At 38.4% G+C, this 25,018-nt stretch overlaps 1 protein-coding gene across 12 annotated transcripts in view; it reads right to left on the reverse strand.

Annotated features, from left to right (window-relative positions):
* The window catches only part of SLC10A7 (solute carrier family 10 member 7), a 162,752-nt gene that overhangs the window by 57,661 nt on the left and 80,073 nt on the right, over positions 1-25,018 (reverse strand). For 11 of the 12 annotated variants that reach the window (XR_003960140.4, XM_072928708.1, XM_072928704.1 and 8 more), the window contains 2 exons: positions 14,134-14,169; positions 3,114-3,197 (listed from right to left, as the gene is read on the reverse strand). Coding sequence is in view for 10 of the 12 variants with exons in the window: in XM_072928708.1 (XP_072784809.1) it covers positions 3,114-3,197; positions 14,134-14,169 (120 nt within the window). In the remaining 2 variants the exon portion in view is untranslated. Of the gene's footprint in view, positions 1-3,113; positions 3,198-14,133; positions 14,170-25,018 lie in introns of those variants that run through there. The other variant, XR_012055763.1, reaches the window with a different exon arrangement.

The following is a 25,018-nucleotide window of genomic DNA, read 5'->3' on the forward strand; positions in this document are numbered from 1 at the left end:
AAAAAAACTGTTCAAAAAAGAGTAGAAAATAAGCATCAATTTCACTATTGTGACTTCTTTCTCCCAGCCATCATCAAAAATTCTGACAAACAGCCAAGCAACCAAAACTCTTGATATGTTTTGCCATAAAGCAAACAAAAAAACCCCAAACAAAACAAATCTAAAAGCACCTTTTTATGTGCTTTGCTTATATCCCAGAGGCTGCTCAAACATCCAGCTCTGCAGCCTGCTCAGGAAATGAGCATTTAGGCAACACAGGTTTTCCCAGAGGCAAGATTTTTTTAAAGGAAAAGAAAGCCCTTGGAGAACACTTCCTTTAAGCAGCCTCCTCTGTTTTACACCAGTGTGGTTCGAGCATAAAGCCCCCGTTGATCAGAGATGAGTTAGGAAGGCTGAGGAGAGGCAATCCTCCAAGCAGGCAGGTTTCAAGCTTGAGGGTTTTTTTCCCCCCCAGTCAAGCTCTTTGTTACCAAGTAACCTTACCAGGCATTCTTCCACTGACTTTTCTGCTGAACAGTATGGCTGCATGTGGTAAGGAATTGTTGTGGGCTTTAAATGATAAACTCAAATTAATTGCAGAAGGCATCATTCAGGAACTGTGGGCCATTATCCCCTAACACATCTGGAACCCCAGAGTGAGTGACCTGTGATTCACAAACATGTCCCTGTGCCACATGCTGGGCGACACTTCAGTGATGAGTCAGTGGTGGTCTATGAACAAAGGGCAAAACTTCCCATTTAATTGGAGCTGATGAAGGGCAAGGAGACCTATCAGTGCATCTCTTGGTATCAATCCTTTCCTTGCTTATTATCTTCCCTGACTCCTGCCCATTACTTTTAGATATCTACCTTCAGAAATGGCTTCTATTCATTCCTCTCTGGGCAGGTTGGTTTACCTTTGTACAGCTCTACCTAATCAAGACAATCACTGTAAACTATTGGCATTTCTGATCTGTAGCTTTCATTAGCATTTCTTCTCTTCCACATCCTCTGAACAGATATAGTCAAGTGCAGTAACTCAAGAAACAAAGTCTTTATGCTTAGAGGAATGTGAGCTACTTTTGCTGATCTTTCACTTCCAGAAACTGCTTCAAAGACTTTTAAAGAAGAATCATCCTATTTCTTGTTGAAACGTATTTGTAAAAATCCAAACTATTAATTTGTCATTGGGTTACACAAGCTTTAAGATTACCTATTTTTTCTTTCAGTTTTATCAAAACTCCTAAATCCCATTTCAATCAGAATCACAATTCTGATTTCGACCTTATTATCACACAGAGCACTTATTTCATATGCCTCCTGCTCCATTCATGATACTCAGCTTTATCACTTATTACAGCTGAGAGAACACCCAACTCCACCAATTTGCTGACTTATCAATTTCCTATAACATATTTCCAAAGTAACATTTCATTATACATACCGATTACAGTTCTCCTGAAATTTTGCCAACACTTTGTCCAGCAATGAACCTCATCTTTGGGCTTATTACATTGCAGCACAGATGCTGATACTCCATGGCTATAGCACTGTTGCTAAATCTGCTGTCATGCATTTGTTCCCTAGAAATGACCACCTAAGGCTTCCAACTAACAGCTTCCAGTGTTTGGACCTTTCAGAAGAGTATTCAAGTACTTTTGCTTGTCTGCTTTTGGTGGACACTTATTTTGATGCGGTAAGAACACAATACAGAGGTAGGTTAATCAGCAAACATTTGTCCTAATTAATAAGGAAACACTGGCATTTAATTCAAAGTATGAGAGCAGTTCCACAGTCTTCAGGGACACAAAGTTAATGTCCATTTTCTAGATTATATGGTTGCAAGAGGTTACACCGGTGCTGATGCTGATGACTACTGTCATGCTTATCATGCTGATCCCTTTATTAGACTTCAATGTGTTTTTTTTAAACAAAAGAAACTTCACTAGGAATTTGTTACGTTTCAGTACATGCCAATTTTGAAATGTGCAATTATAGTTTGATACAAGACTGATTGAACGTCCTATGTAGCACAGGCAATGACAGATATTCTTAACCTTGTCCAGGGTGCTCCTTTACAGCCTCTGCTCTCATCTGCCTGTGTTTTAACCATGCCTTCCACTTCAAAGTCTGCTTTAGGCTGACAAAATTCAGAAGGTTCCAGCTGAACCCAGAGTTCTGCTGCATGCTAGAATGAGCTGCAAATCCCACTGATATTCCCTCTGTGCATTCCAAATGCCCGAGAACAACAAATACTTACATATAAGTAAAAATCAGTGTTAAGGTGCTTTAGTGTCCAAGAACAGTAACAACAGTTATGATAACTTTTGGTCTTACTATTGTGATTTCCCACCATGACATGGGAGAAAAAATAACTAATATTAACATTTGTGAACAAACAGACACTACAGAGACAAGGATCACAGAAAATCTTATATATGCAATTAGCATTTTTTACATTATGTAAGTTTTCTATCACATGCCATGAAAAATAAGGCTTTGTGTGAGCATACAAATAATGAGTATAAAATTAAATGTTGAACAGCTGCTCATTTCACAAATATCTTTCACACAGTGTAACATGATAGAGAAGTAATGTAAAAATAGTTTGCAGGTGTGCAATTAAACCCCTTATTGCAAAGCATAAGCAAAATGGCTTGAGCAGCCTTAATTTTATGATTTCTTAACTTGTGACCACTTAGCCTTTATATGTTTATTAATGTTGTGATTTTTTTTTTATTCCTGTAATTATTAGCAGATACTACACAGGGAGGAAGGACTTCTTTCACCCCCAGGCAAAGGGCATGTGACAAAAGGGCTGTGTAGCAGTCTCAAAGCTCATTTGTATGGGGCTGGAATTTCTCACAGCCTGGGCTGCCATTTTTCCCACTTTATGTTCACGAGCTCCCTCCTCGCTCTGCAGCAGCGTATGTTTGTGGTAGTGAGGGACAGATGCTCAATCTCAACAAAGATCAATGTGGCTCCAGGGAGCACTGTAGCATCTTTTCCCTGATATTAGACTTCAGTATCCTGAGGCTGTTCCTATGTGGCAGCTTATCAGGTTTCCAGTCTGTCTTTAAGATAGCTCTCTTTATCTTGTTTTTTTAAATAAGATGTATATTTAAAAGACATACCTGTCCAATAATAAGAGGGACTACAACAGTCATAAACAGCTGCGAGAATATGGATGTAAAAGGCACAGAGGAGGATGATCCAAGCTACAAAATAAAGATATACCATTAACATTGCACTTTTTCTTACTATCTGCAAATTTCATACACAGATATCACACATTAATATGCATTTTATTTTACACATAAAACTATGAATTATGTGCACTGGAAGTAGCTGCACACATATTTAATAGTTAAGTCACAATAAAGCATTTGGTGTTCCACAAAACAGAGCTAAACCAATCTTTGATTATTGTATAACCTAGGGTAATATTTCCATCAATATTCATTTAATTGAAAACCTGCTATACATACATGCCAAGTAAATCATATAAGCATTTGTAGGATGATAGTCTAAAGAGACAGGGAGTGAATCCTCCTCACTAAACAGTTAGCTCGACTTACATTACCATTTATACAAACATCAAGCAACAGAAGTCGGTGTAGTTACTTCAATAAATAAATTAAAATAATGAAATAATGAAGAAAACATCCACGTTTTATTTAAATGCTGTCAAAAAAAGAGATATGCTGGAAGTATAGAACTAGTCTTTCGTTAAGACAATTGAACTGATAGTCTTGGTCTTCAAATAGGTGATCTCTCTAACAATAATTGTAAATGCTAGAAGTATTTAGAAAAGAGGAACACATACAGTCAGAGGAATTTTTTGGAATCTGCTTCAGAATATTTAGGAAAATATTTTGTACATTCTAACTGGACTTGTTTTAGGCTAGGTAATTGGAAAGTTTCCTTTAATGTAATTTAACACCTCTAACAGCAATGGAACACATACTAAGATGCATAAACTGAGACTGAATAGCATTGTCAGAGTTCCCATATATAACCACTTGCTTATGATGAGGCAAAGGACACAACATTAAGGTTTTCACAGACCCACTCTATTTTATATTTTGCACTTCACTTTAAAGATTCTCAAAATGACAACAGAATGCAGAATCTTTTCAGCACCACCTAGATGATGCAGATTTCTTAAAACATTATTACATACATCATTCTCATAAATTATACTCAGATTGAATTATACTTTTCACACTTCCTTTCCAAGCTACCTGCATGACAGACAAGGTGATCATGCAATCTAATAACTTTCTATAAGCCTGCCTTGAAAAATCAACATATGGCCATACAAATGGGTTTGGTATAAAATAAAATTCTTCATAAACTTGAAGAATAGAAAAATCAGACATCTGATATAGTGAAGTATTTTAATTTATGCAGAAATTTACAACTGCACTGTTTTTTTGTACCTTTACATTTGTACATGCACCACTTGGGAAATGGGTGAACAAAGCTGTGAGGGATGTCTCTGGGCAAGCTGAGCTTTTGGTGCAGGCAAATGGTCTCAGATTTCATATGCCTCTTGCTGAATACACTCTGGGTGGAGAGCCTCAGGAGGAACATACAGGATCTGCTGGTTTCCTATGTCCTACCTGAAGTGGCAACATCAGCTAAGACTCAGTCTGACTGCTTAATAAATTACAACATCTTGTCACCACCACCTCCAGCTTTAATGATGTGGGCACATGGGAGGGGACCTGAGGATGACACCACAGCTGAGAATTTTGGTCTGCAGGTAGGGATTAAGTGAGCCTAAATTTCCCACAGAGTCAAGAGAGAGAAGTAAAAGCTTGCATTCAGATCATCCACGAATACCCAAAGTCTGGCAGTGCAGCCACATTTCCAAGGGACACAGGGTGCTCTGAGTGTTTCTCTACAGAGAGCACAGACCTCCATCATCCCACTCATCATCTCCTTGTTTTAATTCTTGTAAGGAGCTTCTGACATTTTAAAAGGTTCTTAGTTTTTCAAATTGTATTTGGACTTATTGTTATGTGCTGAATTAAAGGTACTGATATTACTTCTTCAAACAGACTTCTAAACTTTGTTTCCCTTCTGTATAGTTTGATAATAATTTCAGTGGGCTGTTTTTATCAAAATCTATCTGTTAGATTATGTTTACCAATTCTTGTATTACCTTAGCCTTAAATCTGTTTCCTGAGAAAGAAACAGAAGATAAGATATAGGCTGAAGAGAAGGCACAAACTTCTCAATTACACAGAAAATAAGGACATTTTAACCCAGACTCTGAACACATAGTGGCTAACCACAAAGAATCAAAAATACTACAGACCCCAAAGCTAATGGCAGCATACTTTGACCAGGGCTTTCTCAAAATTTGTAGCATGAAAACTCATCAGGCTCACAACTCTGAGTGTCCCATGGACTCTCAGAGATTGCCTGGGCTCCAGAGTTCCTTTGAACATATCTTTTGGATATGTTTGCCACACTTCTTTTGAGAAAGAGGAGTGAGCATTGAGGAAACAAAAACCTTGATATAATGTCAATCAAACCTTCCTATACACTTACAGAATGCAAATATTCTGTCTGAATGAATAAACAGGATTTCACTCAGGTTTTAGTTGGATCACAGTTAAGTTCTGTGCTCCATTAGCTGTCATGAAAGTTTTGTGTGAGAACTAACTACCTAGATGATATGCATTGCACAGAAACTACTATTATATTAAAATGGCTGATCACCTTTGGCTGCCCTCCTTGTTATAATAATCTTTATGCCTAAAAATGAACCATCCTTCAATGGCAGATATACTGTAAGAACTGGCATAAAACCATCATAAAATCAAACTACTGACTTATAGCTGAACAAACACCACCCCTACCTGATTGGAATGATGTATGGAAGATGAAATGCACCACTTAATGAAAAAGGAATCATAAATTTCATGCCACCATATTGTCCATGCTTATTTAGGAATATTTTTAAAAGTTTGTTACTGAGAAAAGATTGTTACACACCACTCTGGATAAGAGCATTTCAGTTAAGGGTTTAGTAATAAGGCAGCTCTGCTTTAATGGACTCACTATTCAAGAAAAGACCCTGAAAATTCTTGAACAGGGAAAGACACTTTTTACTTAAATAATCGGAGTGATTTCAGCAGGGTAACTCAGATAGCAGAATGATAATTCCAGGCAAACCTTCCCAAACAATTCTTTCACTATGCAATACTTAAAACCTGACCTGCAGCATTCTCGCTAATTTAGTCCTAGACCTTTCTTCTCAAGAGACTGCCTGTTTTATAAAAACCCAACAAATAATTTAGTGGGTTTCTTTATGAGTTTGTGGTAGAAACGCTGGCTTATCCTTAATTAAAAGGCTATATTTAACTGGATATGGTAAAAAAAAACAAAGAGCAAAACCCAAACTTCCTTGCATAAAAAACAAGACAATTCCATCTCCCAGCCTAGACTGTCTCCACAAGCCAGACACTCCATTCTCATCTTTCTGGCTGACCAGGCAGGTATCACAGTGGGTGTTCCCATGCCTACACTGCCATGGACTCAGAAGAAACACATCATCTCAGCCCCACCAAATTACAGACCAGTGACACATGTGCCACACACATTGCATCCACTTTGGAGCAGGCTGTCCTTTGGGGGCAGCTTTTACTCTCCCAGTGCTCTCTTGCAATTAATGCTTCCTCAGGTTGTGTCTTTGTGCTCTTTACACACCATCAACCAGCTTCAGCCTCACCAGTTGTTGAGCACAGAGGAGGAAGGGGTGAAAAGAGGGCAGAACTGATGGGGAGGGGCACTACGGGCTGCTCTTTTACATGAAATATTAATTTTTAAGCTTTTGTTTTCTACATTCTGGTGGAAAGGTCTGGCTACTCTGACACCCCCTTAAAATTTTGCACTCAATGCTATATTATCGCCACTTCTGGCTCCCCTCACCCAGCCCATATCCAGCTGCCTCAATCCCTTTACATTCCTTGTTGGGGATGGCCAGCCCATTACAGAAAGGCCACGGAAAGCAATGCACTTTTGGAAAAGATGTGGATGGCATCCAGTTTAGTGATGAAGGGCAAAGAACAAGAGTTACCAGCTGAACAAAACCCTCCCTTGCTTTGGACTCCTTCCAGAGCCCTTACCCTGACTGAGTCGTTGCAGCATGTTACAGTGGAGCAGAAAAAGAACCCCATCTCCCTCAGTAACCCAGAAATGGAAATGCTGTGATGGGAACCACCATGGGCAGCAACGACACTGAGGCTCTGAGAAGCAGGGAGTAGTTGGAAGAGCGCTGATGTGCTCCTGTGAGTTCCACAGTGCCCAGCTCCAGATTTCAGGCAGGAGGTCGAAAGAGGTCATTCCCACATAACATCTAAGCAGAGCTGACAGGTCCCTGGGTGTCCTTCCCACCCCCCTGCCTTACAGACAGTCACACGCACAGCATTCCAACAGCTCCCTAAGGCACAGAAGCCGTGCAAGGGATGCCAGCAACCAGCCACTGACCAAGAGTCATTGACTGGTACCAAAATAATCCACCTGGAATGGGTGGAAGGGAAGGGGAGGCATATCACTGAGATTGGAGTTTCTATAGGACATGTTTAAATTTAAAAATAAAGGCTTTAATCACACCTGTCAAAACCTGCAAATTGTCTCTTGCCTCAGAAAGAGATGGCATGTGATGCTTAGGCAGTCATGTATTTTAACAAAGAGATCTTTCACTATTATTCTTAAAAATGAAACTTAAATCCCCCGGTTCTGATAAATAACTAGGTATATTTTGTAAATTCTTGCATATTCTGTATATGCTTATATATTCTATATATGCTTAGCCACACAGCTTGTGTGGCTGTGGGAGTTGATTTGGCACAAATGAAAAAGTATCTATCTGTCTATATACGCCCTCCTGTTGCCAAATTAAAAAAAAAAATAAAAAAAAAATCAAAGTTTCACATTCAGAAGTATGGAAAAACAAAAGCTGAAAATCTTGACTTTTTTTTTTGATTTCCTGGCTTGGACAATGAGACTGTCTATTTTGGGTTTCCCTTACTAAGGTGATCACAGATGACTAATCCCCTTTGGGCTCCCCTATGACACATTAAATACCAAACCAATCCAAACACACCTGTGGATTTTAAAGCCATTTATAGAGCAGTAAAAAAACCCATAGATAGTCTTCATCTGAAATACACCAGAGCTACTCTTCCACTTAACTGTGGTGCAATGATCTGGAGGGTTAATGTATAGAAACAAGATTAAATTTACAAACCAGAAACACCTAAATGGGAATTAGATTAATACCCTTGGAGAGCAGGGACTTAAGGACTAGCATCCAAAAATTCTGCTGCAAACAAGGGCCTGACTAGCTGGAAAGGCATAGATTAGTCAATACAGGGAGTTAAGAACCATGAATATTATTTATCCATGAAAAAGAAAACTGTGATGTACCAGAAGAAATAAATCAGTCAAGATGGGATACTGGAGATGTTGCACAAGGCCTGGACAAGCCCTTGGTGAAGCAAATTGCACAGCTGTGCAGGATTTGTATTACCTGGGCTGAAGAAGGAATTAAAACTGGAGCAGGTGCACAAACCACCTCAGATTAAGGGATTTGTTTTGTGAATTTAAAGATTAGAAATGCATGGCTTGTTTAGCCTAGCTGACTGGAGGCTTGCAAAGAGGAAGTCAGAGTCAGGGTGAAAAATTTCAGAGAAGTGCTATTCAAATGTATAACACTGGCAACAAAGACAAATGGATTACACATCCTTAGCCAGTACTTAATGGAAATTAGTTTTCTGTTCATCAGAGACACAAATTTCTAGTACTGCAAGGGTGGAGGGAGAGCAAAAATCCTAATTTTTAGTTGGATCATGTTCAGTTCTGAGATGAATTGCACAGCATGGAAAAGAGATGGATTGGATGAGTCAGGATGGGATTCTCCTGGTAGCCCAATTCTATGATCCTATTAAAGATGTGTGGGTAACTTCTGCCCATGTTGAAGCAGGTTGTGCATTTGAAAGGCTCTCCTAGTTTTACTTAGATGAAAATCTCAAGAGCCATAACATGTAGAAAGCACCTAGAGAAATCTACAGTATTTTGTGTGTGAGTCAGGAACAAGGAGGGTCCCTATTATTCTCTGTTACTTGCTCCAATTTAAATAACAAATCCATAAAAGGTGCATGTGAAAAAAAGCAATAAAATGATTAAGTAAATATTTTACAGCAGTCATTGAAAAGTTCTAGTTAATTGTGAAGAGTTTGGATCATATCAGAGAATTTTATTTTCCCAATGATTAAAGAAGAAAGGAAACAGTGAGGTAAATAACCAGGTAGAAATAATGATGCACTTTAAATCTTCCACATGAATGAGTAGATCTGTTAATAGCTAATGCACTGTGCTGTTCCCCCTCCCTTCCCCTCCCCACTGTAATCAGCCTTTTGTCACATACCAGTGAAATCCATTAGCTGCAACTTCTTTATCAGCTTCCAAGGCTTTCCAGCTACTAAGATATTTGCATATTTAACGATTCATTTGACTGGTATCAACTCTCATTTACCAAGTGCTTGAGAAGAAAAACAAGGCATAGTGTGTAGAAGTTCTGTTTAAAAACAAAAAAGTACTGACAGGTCCTTTCAATAAACAGATTTATCTGAATTAATTGGATTGGAGTAGACTTGGTAAAAAATCTGAGAAGTATCAACAACTTTTGGACCCATATTTTAATTTAAAGATTGTGAATACAAGTGAAAGCTCTTCATCATTTAAACCAGCTTCTAATTTCACTCATTTAATTTATTTCACTTTTCTCTGCACTACTTGCACCAAATTTCCTTCACTTGTCTACTCCTGAATTATTTCAGCAGTGCAATTTTCTAGTACTTATGACATCACCACTACAACACCAACATAAAAATAAAACTTCAGAAATCAAGAACAGGAGCAAGCTGATAAAGCCTTGGAAAGATTCTGTTTTGATGCAAATGGTAGTTTTATTGGCAAAAGAGCTAATGGGAGAGCAATGCCTGACAGCCACACAGAGGGTTTGCCAAGTGTATCTTTAAAAAGTCACATGATTTTGGTATTGGGTCTGTAACATTCGACATTAACTGCCCTGCAGGCATGCTTCTGAAGAATATGAAGTACATAAAAATGTAAAATACTGACTTATCACTAATATTTTTGATGGCTTTCAAAAGAAGGACATAGATTCACACACTTAAGACTTCTGCTACTTTGATAACTAACAATGGAGAAAACAAAACTTATTTTTCTGCTTTAAAAATTGTCATGATCGATCTGTTGCTCTCTAAGTGTGCAAAGTGACAAGAGGGAGATGGACAGCCTCACTCTTTGAATGCTTTGGCACACAGCCTCCTAATGCTAATGAAGCACAGCGGAATGCTGTGAAGAAATATCAAACAGCATAACCTCATGCTAACGTGAAACTGACTTAACTTGCTTTGTTTCTGCTCACCACATATATGAGCCCCAGTTACATATAATTTATGGGACATTGGCCATTTGTAACATCTTTGCTGGGAATATGCCATATTAACTGTTAATAACAAGGGTTAACATGAGGATGATGATATTGCTGATTAACATATCTGGGAAGAAAGATTCAATAGCTTCATATTGGGCAAAACATTAATCCGAGGTATCTGTCACAAAGTCAGATATTCTTTATAAATTTCAGCTAAGCATCCTCATACAGTTCAGTAATTACAGGCACAGTATTTAAGGCTTCATTAAATTAATTTGAACCTCTTAGAATGTTAATATTGAGTAAGCTTTACACTAGAAGTTTCATAGCAGAAATATACTTTGCAGAAATGCAACTGACTTCCTCTTCAACACCATTCACTTAAGATGATAAATTACTTGTATTAAATGCATTATTTATTATAGCTTCAACATGCCTTTATCAATGTTGTTTAGACAATTTATATTTACATTACTGGGCAATTATTAACAAAAAGGCAGCTCAGAACAGTTATATTTTCTCGTGCACACAGGGCAAAATATAAACAATAACTGCTACCTCAGGTTAAGCTATATAACAAAAACAAGCTAATAGACAACAATATATTGTATTTCTGGCAGCACTAAAGGTATTTTATGCATTGTACATAGGGAGAATAACAAATATGAACATTAATGAAACAGCATTATCATAGCACAAATCGGTGGAAGACTTAATGCTCACGAGTACCAGATTCAGGAATTAAAATTCATTGATGACATTGACTTGAAAGGTCTATGAATAGCATTCAGCAGCTCAGCTCAGTTATTGTAGAGGTAAATTGAAGTTTTATTTTGAAACTTGAAAAATTCCACCCTGTATTAATTAATCATTAAGGCTAAGTTGCATGACTAAACTGCTGAATGGTTCAGAGAAAAAAAACAGGACTCTTCTAGTCCTTGTTTCTCATTCCACAGTACCACATGAAATGATGAAGCTGCAGGTTGTAAGCAAGCATCCAGAAACATGTGAATTGTGTGCTTGAGTCCACTATGTGTTCACCAGGTCAGATGCATCAAGGAAACTCAGAGGAAAACTAGAGGGGTTCACAAGAGAAAAAAGGATTCAGCAGTCCAAACCAGAGACTATTACAGGACTTGGGAACTCGCTTCTGCACATTCAGCTGTCCTAAATATCTATCATTGGATAAACTGAAAAGCATGCTGCTGGGCTGACCAAAATACTGCTCTTCATCTGTGAAACCCTCAACAAAGACCTCAAGAAGTTTTAAATATTTACATAGCACAAGAGAAGTCCTCAAGTTTTGGGCTCTGTGACAAAAACCCACAGTTCTTGTAATTCCCCTTGTCCCCAGACTAGTTTATCACTCTGATGACAAAGCAATTCATGTGTGTATCGTCCTCAAGAAGAACAAGTCCAAGTCATGTTACAAACCACCCAACAATTAATGTGAATTTTACACACTTCTCATACAAATCTTTCCAGAGCTGGCAGGAAGAACAGTCATGATTTGCCTTCCTGTTCTGGCACACATGAAGTTTTACCACTTCTTCTGAGAAGAGGGATTTATGGGGCAATTTATGGGGCAGAATATCTTGTTATCTGCCTATAAAGACACCAAAGAAAAGAATTTTATCTTACTTGGAAAAGACACACAAATCTTTCCTTAACATCTCAGTTTCTGCAGAAAACACCCATTTTGACTTATCAGTGCACCAAACTCAGTGAGGTAGAGCATGGGGGAAGCTGCCAGTGAGCAAGAGTAAAAAGAGCTGAAGTTTCACTTAGAAACAAGGGCACAGGTTTCTGAATTAATGCCTGTGGAAGAAACAGCTTCTGTATACAGGAGAGAAGAGGACTGAAAAACAGCAAAGCAGATGATCCTGAATCAACATATTCAGTACAAGAATAACAAAACACCTGTCTTTTTTTATATGAAAGTTATCTTTTTCAACCTACAGTAAGTCTATAGTCCCAGGGGTAAATACAGCTACGTCAGTGAATTACAATTTGTTCTAGTAAAATAAAACTCTTCCCACACAGTTATTCTGAGGCAGTAGCTGATGTTACAGCCACTCTCCCAGTACTGTTTATCCCAGTTTTTACTGCTATATTCATATATAGCCCATATGTTGCTTAAGCATCCCTGCTGTAAACAGCTCATCCCTTGCATGCCACTTACAAATTGTTTCCGACCAACTTCTCACTTCCCCCCACTTCCCAGTGTGCTTACTGTCCCAGATTGCAAGGCAAGATGTATTCTATTTGCCATCTGCATGGCAGTTGTCTTCTGTTAAGTGAGCAGTTTCCCTTATCTCTTCCACAACCAATCCTCTCTCCAGGTGACATCTGCTGTTAATGTCCTATTGAGTGTCACTGCATAACTGATAAAAGTTGTAGCATGCCATTGTGAGATGCTCCACCCAGAGGGAGGAGCCAAGCATTCCTACTTGCATACAATCTTGAGTTTCTGGGACACCAGCATGGCTTTTCCACTGGATTTCCCAGAGGAACAGCTACCTCTTCCACTGGATCTTCAAAGGAAGACTACACCCTTTCTACAGGATCACTGCCCCAACAGAACCACACCTGACACTCCAGGAGGACTGCAGCCACAATTTCAACTGGACTTCTGCCAACACCCTGTCCAATAGGGTGTCAGGTTGTATTCTGACTCTGTCAGTGTTGTTCTGGTTTACTGCATTGTTTATTTTATCTTTTTATTTTCTTCCCTAATAAAGAACTGTTATTCCTGCTCCCATATTTTTGCCCGAGATCCCATTTCAGGGGAGGCTCCTGTCTTCCTTAGCAGACACCTATCTTTCCAAGCCAAGACACATACAAAGCCATCAGAAAGACAAATATAAAAGAAAATTAATGTCTTCCTTGAAATTCTTGAAGTGCTTCAGCCTATATTCCCTGCTCTTCACAAAGCCACAGCCCTCAGCAGCTTGCACCACACCACACCAGTTATGCCAGCAAATCCTCAAGCACCAAGACTTCCTATCTGACCAGGGATTTACTAAACACCACCACACACCTGCAAAAGCCTCTCCATTGCATGCTAATATCCATGCCTTTATAAAACATGAAGATAAAGCTTGGTCTCCTCCCTTTCTCTCTACCGCGAGCTGCAAGGATCCAAGGCCCTCACTGAAGGGTAACAATTGAACTAACAGGAATGAAGCAGCATTACATTTAGTGATGCTCCAGTAATCTGTCTTGTCTCTACCACAAAAATACCCATGGGCTTAGTTGCCCAAAAGCAAGGCTCTGTTTATCTGAGTCATGCTTTTCCAGTTGTTCTTGCCCACTTCAGATCAGTGCAATCCTGTCCAGCTCCTACAAGTGAAAGCTCTCCAAGAGCTCTCCTGAGTTATCTCCTTACCTGGCAAGTGCTTGTATTTTAACCAGCCTGACTAACAGCATATGATTTTACACTTCTGTAAGAGCAACAGCTTTTGGCCATTTTAGAATTAAGTGTAGGTGGCGTTTGCATACACTATGATGCATTTTGATGGCCTTCCTGGGAGGCAGCTAATTTCAAATATTGACCAGAAAAATCTTCTTCATTATTTATGCATCATGAAAACCATCCAAACTTGCATCTTAAACATAACATCTAATAGGTGTAAGATTACCCAGTAAAAGATATAATATATCATGATACTTACAAAAAGCAAAAGCAGAAGTGGAGTTATAACAATGCCCTGGAAGAAACAAACAAAAACAGTATGTTAGTCAGGGAGGCAGAAAAATCTTTACTTTCTTACCTTAGTACATGGAAATACACAAACATCATTTAACATCATAGAAATTAAGTAACAAGCTCAACTTTGCTCTTCACTGAGCATGTTCTTTAACATTTATGCAGCAATCATTTTATAAACTCAGTAGCAAATACCTTTTTTTTACCTTTTTGCATCTAAGTCCCTCTGTTCTAAAATATACAGATATATATTCTGATACACAGAAATACAGATCATTTATTTTAAAAAAAGACATATTAAAGCTCTCCCCTCAGTGTGCTGTATCTTAACTTCACTAAGCAGCTCCTCCTTAGGGAGATACTTGATCAAGTCCCATGCCACCCAGTCCCAGGTCCTCTTCTGAGCAGAAGCTGCATCAACTGTGATGAATTAGGTGTCGTGACTGTGTAATGTAAGCAGATATTCCCCAAGGAAATGAGCTGAGATCTCAAAACTCATTTCACTTGATTAGACTTCATGTCTCACTGGTAGAAGGCAAGTCTTTCATCTAATTTAATCACACAGGACCACTTCAGCTTTCCAGATCCCCCAGGCAGATGCAAGCAAAAAGATTTGTTGTCTTCACTGACAAGGAACAGGTTTAAAGCTGATGATTGGACAAAATACAGGATTTTAAGTTTCATGAAAGCAAATCTTAGAATGAGTTGTTTGGGTTGGGAGTTAACCTGACATGCATCACTTTCATAGCTGCAAACAGCAATTCCCAATCATCCTTCCATCTGACTTCAATATTTTATTATTGCTCAATAAAATGATTCCATCATTTAATGCATGCTAATTCATAGAGGTGGCTCAGAACTTCTCTAGTCCAGGACTATTCTTCATCCAGATAGGTCACAGAAATAGCTAGCTTCCCAGCTATTCACAAATTATTTTTAAAAGACAAAGGTCCAAAACATGCTCACATTTATCTAAAAGGGTGCTTATTTTATGTTTTATATAGCTACAAGTGAAAAATAATTGAACAACAAAAAAACCAAGTTGTCTCTTACTTTTCACTTAACCTTGAGTAACATGGCTTTACTTCAGTCTCTTGGAAGAAAATATAAAGAAAAACTTGAAACAACTAGTTATGTATTTGCTTTCTGGGTCCACAAAAAAATCACAGATCCAGATGGACTATCAGCCAAAGAGAGTTCCTATTGTGTTCCTAAAACAAAGTGCAACAAATAAATGCCACAAATTATAGCAGACAGGAAGGATCAAGGAGGCAACAGTTAAGCTGTGCAACTTGAGGCCTCTACAGAATTTAAAAATATATTTCAAAATAAATAATACATGCCATATCTGACTGCCCCACAGCCCAGCTATCCATAATAATTTATCTTTTTGCAAATGTCACAATTGAGATAGATCATAAAAGACTGAAAAGAGAAGTAGAAGCAGAAAGAATTGCTTCAGGGAGTTACTCATTATTTACAGAAGGTCTAGACCAAAATGCAGATAACAGATATAAAGAAATATAGGTGTTCAAGTACAGCAGCTGGAGAGCAAGAAACAAAAGTTGAGGAAGGGAGAGGGCATCAAGGGCTGAACTGACACTTGCATACAGCAGAATCTATGAGGAAGAACTGACTGCAAGATCTGTGTAATGCAGGAACAACACAGTCACTGCATCAGAGCCACCAAACTCCAGCTTTTAGGGACAACTGCTACGAGTACCTGAGCCAGACCTTGCTCTTCTTCCCCTTTCCCCATCAACAGCCACACTGCACACCTCTAATACCACCAGACATTACCAAATGCCTGAGTACTCCCTTAGCCTCCTCTAATTTTGGGATGATAGAACACCACTGCAGCAGAGTTCCACCTTCAGGCTTTTGCACAGGTGAGGAGGAGCATGGATGGAGCAGGAGGTGATCTGAAAGCATCCCATACTCCAACTGAGCACTGAGTGTAGGGAGAAGAGAGCACAGGACCAGCTTGAGAGCACAGCCAGCTCTCCTCTGAACCTGAACAAACTCCTTGATTCAGCACCGTTAGCTATTTCTTATGTGCTTCATGCCTCAGTGAGGTTTTCTATGTTACTAAAAAACAAAAAAGCAAAGGTAAAAAACCAAACCAACCTTTCTCTTTATCTTGTTGATAAATCAAGATGGTATCCTTCCTCCTTGGGATGGGAGCTGTGATTTGCTACTTAATTACTTTAGAAGCTTACTGATATTAACACAGTGGGCAACAGCCACTGCTAATTCAAAGCATGTGCCACAGAAGGAAACTGAGCCTCTGTGACAGTAACACTTCTTGTAATTCTGCAAGTGGAGAGCAAGAGAATCCTCCTATACATGACAAAGAGATTCCTGAATGAGCATGCGGCAACTCTAGCATTCAAAAGGTCAATTTTAGCAATTTGTTATTAAATTTTGCTGTTAAACCCAATGATCTTAATAATCAGAAGTGGGTTTCCTGTTGCCTCACCACAGAAAGGATTTACAAGGTTGAACTTTTCTATTTGCAACACACACACAATTCCCTGGGATGCTAAACAATTACCTGACTGAACAGAAAAGTTCATATTAAAAAATAGATGCTGTTGCTGAATCTGAGTAATTTGATGCTAATATTTTATGTTGATAGGGAGGGCCAGTTTGGAAAACCACAGGGTTTACATTAAAACCAAAGTAGTCAAAGTAGTAGTAGTAGTCAAGTAGTAGTAGTGCAGTGGTGGCTGATGGTTTACAGGGGCAAGCAAAGCACAGTTTATTCAGGGAGGGAACCTCTGTTACCCAGCCAACTGATGGAACTGCTAAAGAACAGACTTTGGGGATGTAAAACCTATCTATAGGTTAACCTGAAAACACTGATGTGCTTTTATGAGCTGAAGCCCTTCTCTTCTGGTTCCTGTGCCACATATGAAGAAGGGCTTACCCAGCCACGGTGTATGTGTCTAACAAAAGGCATTACCTTTCCCTGCACACAGCACCTTGCTTTGACACATCATCTCTTCATTAGGAACATGCTCCTCAACGTGCTCATGAGCATTATGTGATGCATCTCAATTCATATCCACTAAAGAATAATAAATAGAGCACTTCGAATATAAAGCCTACTGACAGAAAATACAGGAGACAATATTTTGAAGGTAAAGCCCAAAGTCTGATTCGCTAAGAATAAAGAAAATGTAGAAGAAAACAGTTACTCCAGAGCCCAGCTCACTCTACATCAGAGGCTTCACAAAATGAAAATATTCTGACACTGGCACTGTAGCTGCTTTCTAAGATTGCAACTGGCTGAGAAGCACAAAGGAAGCTAAAAATTAAAATAAAGATGAACATTGTAAGTCCATTGGACACTGAGACCATCAGAGAGGAAAATGGAACTATGCTTTTCCCTGCCTTGCTTTCCAGGCAAGTGCTGTCAAATACATAGTGTATGGAGATAAACAAATTGTAGATTAGCACTTCCCGCAAAAGCTGAGCATCTGCCCTTGAGAATGCAAGGTCATTAAACAGTTTTAGCATCTTCAAAGTTCGGGTGGAGTGTTAGGCTTCCCAACTGCTGCCCACAATGGAGTCAAAGTTGTAAAGTGACTGCCGTTTGCTATCTGCAGAAAAACTTTCAAGAAATCCATTTACACCTCTGATGTGAAAGACTGACTGAATATATTTCAATGATTTTAGTGGAAAGGGCAGGAAAAAAATCTCAGCCTGACATGAGACACTGATACAACATAGGAGTCTGAAGAGTCAGATACTTGGAAACATCTGCCCACAGTAAAGATCATTAAACCAATTTTATTTATGAAAGTTTAAATACAGGTTTATGTGTGCAAGCATGTACATGAACACACATGTAAACAGCAAGGATGTACTTGGAGATCCATTTAATTGTTATTTGCTTTGATTAGATAAAGTTGCTAAGAGGTTTTCTATAGGTTTCATCCAGTACAGCATTGCTGTAGAGCAGGTATTAAGAGGTGTTTATCCTCCAAAAGAATATATAAAATCAATACATGAAATTGTCTGCCAAATCAGACAGGGAAGGCAAGTCACCTAATGAATTTGAGACTATGGTGGCAAATCATTAAGAATGAAATTATGCAAATAGGAAGAGGGAGGTGGGCACAGATCCAGAGGGACACATGGTAGAAGACAAGTAGGGATTATGGTAATGAGGCATGAAATACATGTGAACTTTCCTTAGTTTCCTTTACCCACAAATTTCCCATGCAATTTTTCATCATTCTTACAGGTCATCAATATGACACACATGTGGCAACTGCTAGTGAGAAAAACCTTAACCAAAGTCACGTCTGATTTGTCTAAAGAACCAGGGCTAGAAAGGAAAAAAATGGGTTTGTAACCAAGGTTCTGAACAAATGTGTATTTTCTGAAATCAATTACCTATTTGTGCTTAATGCTACAGAGGTTCTTGAATGCTTCATCAGAGCAGGACACAAAAGAAGCAGAAGTGTAAGCAGTGTTACGTAAAAGCTTACAGACAGCATTTCCATGCTGCTGATAGGGTAAGGTGTGAGAAAACAGCTTAAGAACACTGGATAATTTCATCAGAAGACAAGCATAAATGAGAAAGGAACTTCAGTCTTCTTCTGTGTATGGCAGTGTTTCTCACATGACTTTATTTCAAGAGTTGCTGGCACTTTTTGGAAAGGAAAGATCAGCCAAAAAACACCACAATTAGCTCAGTTGCTTAGAGTACTGCTTAGAGTTAAAAACATCAAAAAACCCCGGCCTGCAAACCCCACCTCACCACCCAACAAACAAATAAACAAATGTTCCAAACCCAAAACTGTAGTTTTTATTATTACAATGAGTGAAACTTAATGTTAAAATGTTATTTCTATTTCTTATGTCTTTTTTCCCCTTGATTTTGTTCATGGAAGTGTGTTTTCAAACTTTTCCCTTTATTTTTAACAAGTCTGCAGACAACTTTATAATGTTTATCATTTTAAAAAGGAACCCTGCCTCTAGAAGATGGAATTTACAGAAATTGTAAAGAGCACAGCAGTACTCAGAGCCAACTCTCAGTCTATTCAAATCAAGGAGCAAAAGACTCCCACTACCCTCACCCCTCAGGTGATCACAGCTCCATAGTTCCACTTCACAGCATCACCCCTGAGTAAATACACTGTTTATTACTTGTGATACCACATTATTCATCATCTCAAATAAACTGATTTCAAGTGTACTCCCATGTCATACTGCTTTGCAGTAATCTTAAGTTTAAATATCATATATAGAATGAATCTGCTAAAACATGGCTTTCACACACCAAAATCCTCAGCAATTAGCTGTCTTCTCCCTTTTTCCACCTGTCCTCTCATAGCTTTAGAATTACGCAGAACCTCTTGACAGAAACTAGAGATGAAGAAAAAAAATCCCCTATGCTAAATATACACACTTGGTTCCAAAACAGAAGGGCAAAACCCACTAAAAGTCAGGCTGGGACCAGGCAAGTTCTTGTGAAACCACAAGTAGGAACTGAATGCAGAAGTGGAATAACAGAAAAGGGCCTGATAACAGTTGCAGAGGCAACTGTGAATTCTACATATCTCCGTTTTTAAGTACTAAATCATTTGAGGAGGTAAATTTCAAATTTGTAACTGAAATTATTTCAAAAACATTTCAGTGACTTAGTATTTGGATCCAGTGGCTGCAGGAACCTCCTTGAGAGATTATCTTTTTATGGGTTCTTTATGCAGCTTTTAATATTTTTCTAAGCATGGCTATACAAGCTATGCTGTTCATTTGACTTACTCAAAGATGACAACAGAGATGACAAATTTCTGTTGATTGAGAGGTTGAAATTGATTTCCACAATAAAACATGTTTCCCCCGTTTCTCACTTTGTCCCCATGTAAATGACATAAATGTTTGAATTTATCTCTTGTAATCTCATAGATTAAATTACAGCTTTCTCATATTCTTGTAATTTCAGTCACTTCCCCAAGATGCAACTTGTGTCCCTGTGTTGCTCCACCATGGACATCACAGAAGCCCCTGGTGTCAGATAATTACTTGCCTTTTGTTTTCAATTCAATTATTTTCAAAATAACTTCAAGTGTAAAACTCTTCCCTCTTCTGTCAGCTACTCTAATGACATTGTTGGCTCTGAGAAGGCTTATACAACTGCAATTATTCAAAATAAAGTATGTAATTTAGCTCTTTGTCTTGTTCTATATGAAATTACTATTCTGAAAGCTAGGGAGAACAAAGGCTTATGAACTGATGCTTTATACACCCATTCTCCCCATAATATAATAGGAAAATTTGAAAAGATACTGAAAAGAATATGAAGTTAAGTTCACACATTTTTGTTAAAATGATAAATATTGTGCCCTACCAAGATTACAAACTACAATACAAAATCAAAAATATGATTCCTATGTAAACCTAATTCAACTATAATTAGAAATAAAGACCACGACAATATCTGTAATAGCTCATTCAATTAGGCCAATATTAGATTTTAATAACAAAACTGTGAAATTAGAAGCACTATGTCAAAATGGCTTTTTTATCAGCAGGGGCAAAATAAACCAGATTTCATATCAACTATGTGATTATGCAGAGGACTTTGTGAGTTGTTCCAGACATTGCATCACCTTTGTTCTGTTGTATTAATCTAGTGGCCCCAGTTGTGGTAATAGACATTAATTTGAAAAAAAAAGAATAATGAGATGATATTTAAAAACCTACCAGCATCAGATAACAGTAGAAATAAAAAATATTTACAGCATTTATTAATAATTACTATTTGCAGATGTTCCTCTTGCCTACATTTTATACAAGCATGAAAAAATGGAATCAAAAGGAATGTGAGCAGCCAGAGTTCAGTTCTTTCAACAAAACAGATCAGAGAAACAAGAAATGTCGTGATCTGAAGTACCAGCAGTAACACTACCACACTTGTCACAGATGAAGTATAAAGAATAAATCCAAAAGGAGAGAACATTTTTTTCAGTAAGGTTGAGGGGGAAGTTTCTGGTATCAGATTGAGCATTAAGCCAAGAATAAGAAAAGGGTATTTTAGAAAGGAAAAACTAAAGATAAGCCCTGTTTGCCTGGCTATCCCAGCAGAGGGCATCTTAAACACATTAGAAATGTGTTTCTTACACAGCAGCAGAACAGTTCAGAACACGGCAGTAAGGATCCTGAAGTTCTAAAGCAACTAGGAAAACTTCTTGGTGCTTTGCAGGAGCTACAGGAGTAATATCTGGAATGATGCACAAAATGTATAACAAGTCTCATTTAGAGGTGAAAATGACCACTTCCATCAAATGATCTGAAACCATCAGTTAGCTGGGAGCTGGCTGGCAGGGTATGGAACAGCTCCTACAACAGGTGGGATCCCGGTGCTGCTTCTGGCCACACTTCGCAAGTGCTGCACCCTCTCGGCAGCAGCTCCACAGCTCTGTGTGCGACCGAGGAGGTTCCATGGCCTTTGCTCACGCTTCTGGAACAGGATCAAGCCATATCCACCACACTTGTAACACCTTCCTGAAATTTTTTCTTGCCTCTCTCTTGCACAACACATTTATCTTGTTGCTATCTTCAGTGAATTCAAGGATACTGTAGAGCCTGCTGGAGCTACATTTTCCTCTTTTCTTTTCCTCTTCAGTTGCTTTTGCTGACCATCACTCCTGGCCTCAAGATTTTATTCCTCTCCTTTACCTTCCACCTCAATAGAGCATTTTAAAATTTCATCCTATGCAAATATTTTTCCTAATTCCAGCTGATTAAACCATTGCCTGTTCCTATTCAAATAAATTTCTCATGGGGTGTCAGCAGAGAATAGGATCACTAAAATTCATATATGTCAGGATAGGGGTTTATACACTGGCATTAAGTAGACCTTGGTTAGAGGAGACATAAAAGTGAGAAGGAACTTTTCAATCATCCACACCCTTACTATTTTCAGAGTGACCCCTTTATCTTTGCAAAAATCACTTGGACATAATCCTGTGATTTCTACCACTGCAAGCAGGTTCCACACCACATGAACACGACCTCAGTGGGACTGAGGAAGAAAGGCACAGAGCTTGTAGGATTAGGGTACCTGTAGCTGTAAGCCCAGCCCTCCCTTGAAAAAGGGTTTAAGATATAATAAGAATATAATAAACCTAATTATATGTGTTGGGGTGTACTTTAAGTGCAAAGTATATTAATGTAGTGTTAAAGATGTGCCACTTTCTCCTTTGTATGGTACAGAGAAAATAAAAATGTAGTAAGAAACGTGCTTCACAAGAAAAGGTAATTTCTGACCAAATTTTTCAGTGTTTTCTTGAAGAAGAAAGTTTAAAAGAATCTAAACTTCCCCTGTATTTGGATCTATGCCAAGTCACAGGCAAATCTTAGTTTAAATTAGTAAGAAGACATTCCCAGCAAAGCATGCCAGCCTAAGCACCTCTGCTCCCACGAAGCCTTGTGGCACTAGGACAGGATGGCACTAGATGGTGCTGTGGGACCTTCCAGGGAAAACAATCTCCTCATAAAACAGAAGTTATTGTATTGTTCAATTTGCCAGAGAGTTGATTTTGTATTTTGAGACACATTGAAGAGTAATAAGCCCCAACAAAAGAAACAAGAGCCACAGGAATGGAAGGAAGACACTAAGTAAACATTCTGCTTTGACTGACATTGCTTTTTTGGAGTAGCTAAGTGCCACTCTTCTACTGGAAGGCTTCTTGCCTCTCCTTCCCAAAGGCTGCTCTGCACCAGCCTTGCTTTAAAGGGTTCTATATGTAGAACAGAATTGAAACAATCCCAAGTCACAGCTCCAACAGGCAAGGTCCTCAATAGGCTATCATTCTTTAGCAGTGGACCTCACCATCCTTTAACAGACACCATTTTATTCCAGCCTTTTAAAACATTATTTTGATACAATGAGCTTTGAATTAATGAAACTTTGAGCAAACTAGTCTGTACATTTACTTTTCCTGCCATGATGATCAGCTGTGTAAAAAAAACCAGAAGCGTAAAGGAATTATTACAGAAACCTGAGCGAAAAGCTATGGCAAATTCTAGAGAAATGAGCAGTTTTAAGCTGTTATCGAAATTGATTGTACTTAGTTCTTTCTATAGCTTTTCATGTAATTGAAAACTATTCAAGTAGAACAGGTTCTGTATAAAGACACCACCAACATATAAAGCAAAGCACATTTTGTTAACATAAAAACTATGTTTATTTAAACTCTGATCTCCTTCATTCTTCTTCAAGCCAAGAACCTCAAACAGTGCAAGTATAAACACTGTAAAAATCCTCCTTGGCACATGCAAGAAAATAAAACTTTATATAATGGGCAGGAGTGTTATTCCAATAAAAACCTGTGAGGGTTAATTATGCATCAGTAGTACTAAAACACTTCCTTACCATTGCAAAGGTCTCTTGGTGACCTCCTATTCTGAAATACCACCTAAAACTCACCACTAAACTGCTGGCATCATTCTCCACTTCCCCAAAATATGGGGTTTGTCTGCATTATCCATGAAATGAGATACTATCTCCCTCACCCCAAATTAAACCAACAGCATAGTTTGTCTGCAATTATTGTTATGAATTAGATAGGATACATTGGCTTTAACAGAAAAAAATGTCTCATCAGCCAACCTGCTACCAGCACTCTGTAAGGTGAGAAATGCCCTCCAAATCACCCAGGATTTTTCAAGATCATTCCCAAGTCTGGAAAGTTAAGCTATTATCAATTAGTTTGAGAGCAAGCTCACTGATACATTCATTTTTTTATCTTTAGCCTAAGTGCCCTGAATTGTTTTAATAAAATGTATGACAAAGCTCATTTAATTTGTTTCCACTGTTATTCTCAGGTAGGATTTCCACTCAGCACTGAGTATTTCCAAGGCCCAACCCAACCCAAATGCACAGAAGCCCATGCATAGACACAAACCCCCGAAACCCAGCCCCCAGTATGGTAATCTATATTGCTTGTGTTCTGTGCTGCCTGCCTGGCCCCAAGTCATCAATAATGAATAGAAATGTACAGCTACAGCAGTAGCCTGTGTCATGGGCTTGTCAGGGATTTTTGAAAAAGAACAAAAACACAGGTCTGCCATTTGATTGTGTCTTCTGCAAATGCAGGAAGGGCAAAGCAAAGTGGTATTTTAAAAGGGGCAATATGATTAACCCTTTTTGTATGAAATGAACAGTTTTCCTCAGCCATATAGATTAGAAAAGTGCTTGCAATACAGCCTGTATTCTCCTAGGCCTGAGAATTCAACAATAATGTTGATTCTGGGCCCAAGGAGGAGAGGGTTTTTCTATTTTAAGATAAAAAATACATACTCAAGAGGAGTCAAATACCAGTTTACATAGAGGGAGAAAGGATTTCTTTTCTCAGGAATACAGAAAGTTCAATATCAAATAAATTTTGTTCTTGAAGAAGAAACTTAATGCATGCAAATGCATATACACACAGTCAGTGAGAGCAATGGCATTATTAAAAAATATGCAGATCCTCATGAATGGGCTAGAAAACATGAAGAAAAAAAAAAAAAAGGTGGTACTTGTATTTATTATTTCTTTTCAAATATTCCCAAATACATTTCTACAGACATTATGATTGTGGTCTTACAGGAATGATTATCTCACATTTTACAAACAGAACACACCAGCTGGTACACTACCAATCCACCCCCTGGGGAGGGTGGGTGGCAGACTACAAAATGTCTACAGGACACACACAGACTAAACTGATTGAAAACCCAGTAGTAAACCCAAATCTTTCTTGCTTTCTACATCAGCATAAATTCCAGAAAAAGTCCTGCATTAATTAACAGAAACATTAACTTCTGTGGCAGATGAGTACATGATC

This window comes from Taeniopygia guttata, chromosome 4 (genome assembly GCF_048771995.1).
Source record: "Taeniopygia guttata chromosome 4, bTaeGut7.mat, whole genome shotgun sequence".
NCBI classification, from domain to species: domain Eukaryota; kingdom Metazoa; phylum Chordata; class Aves; order Passeriformes; family Estrildidae; genus Taeniopygia; species Taeniopygia guttata.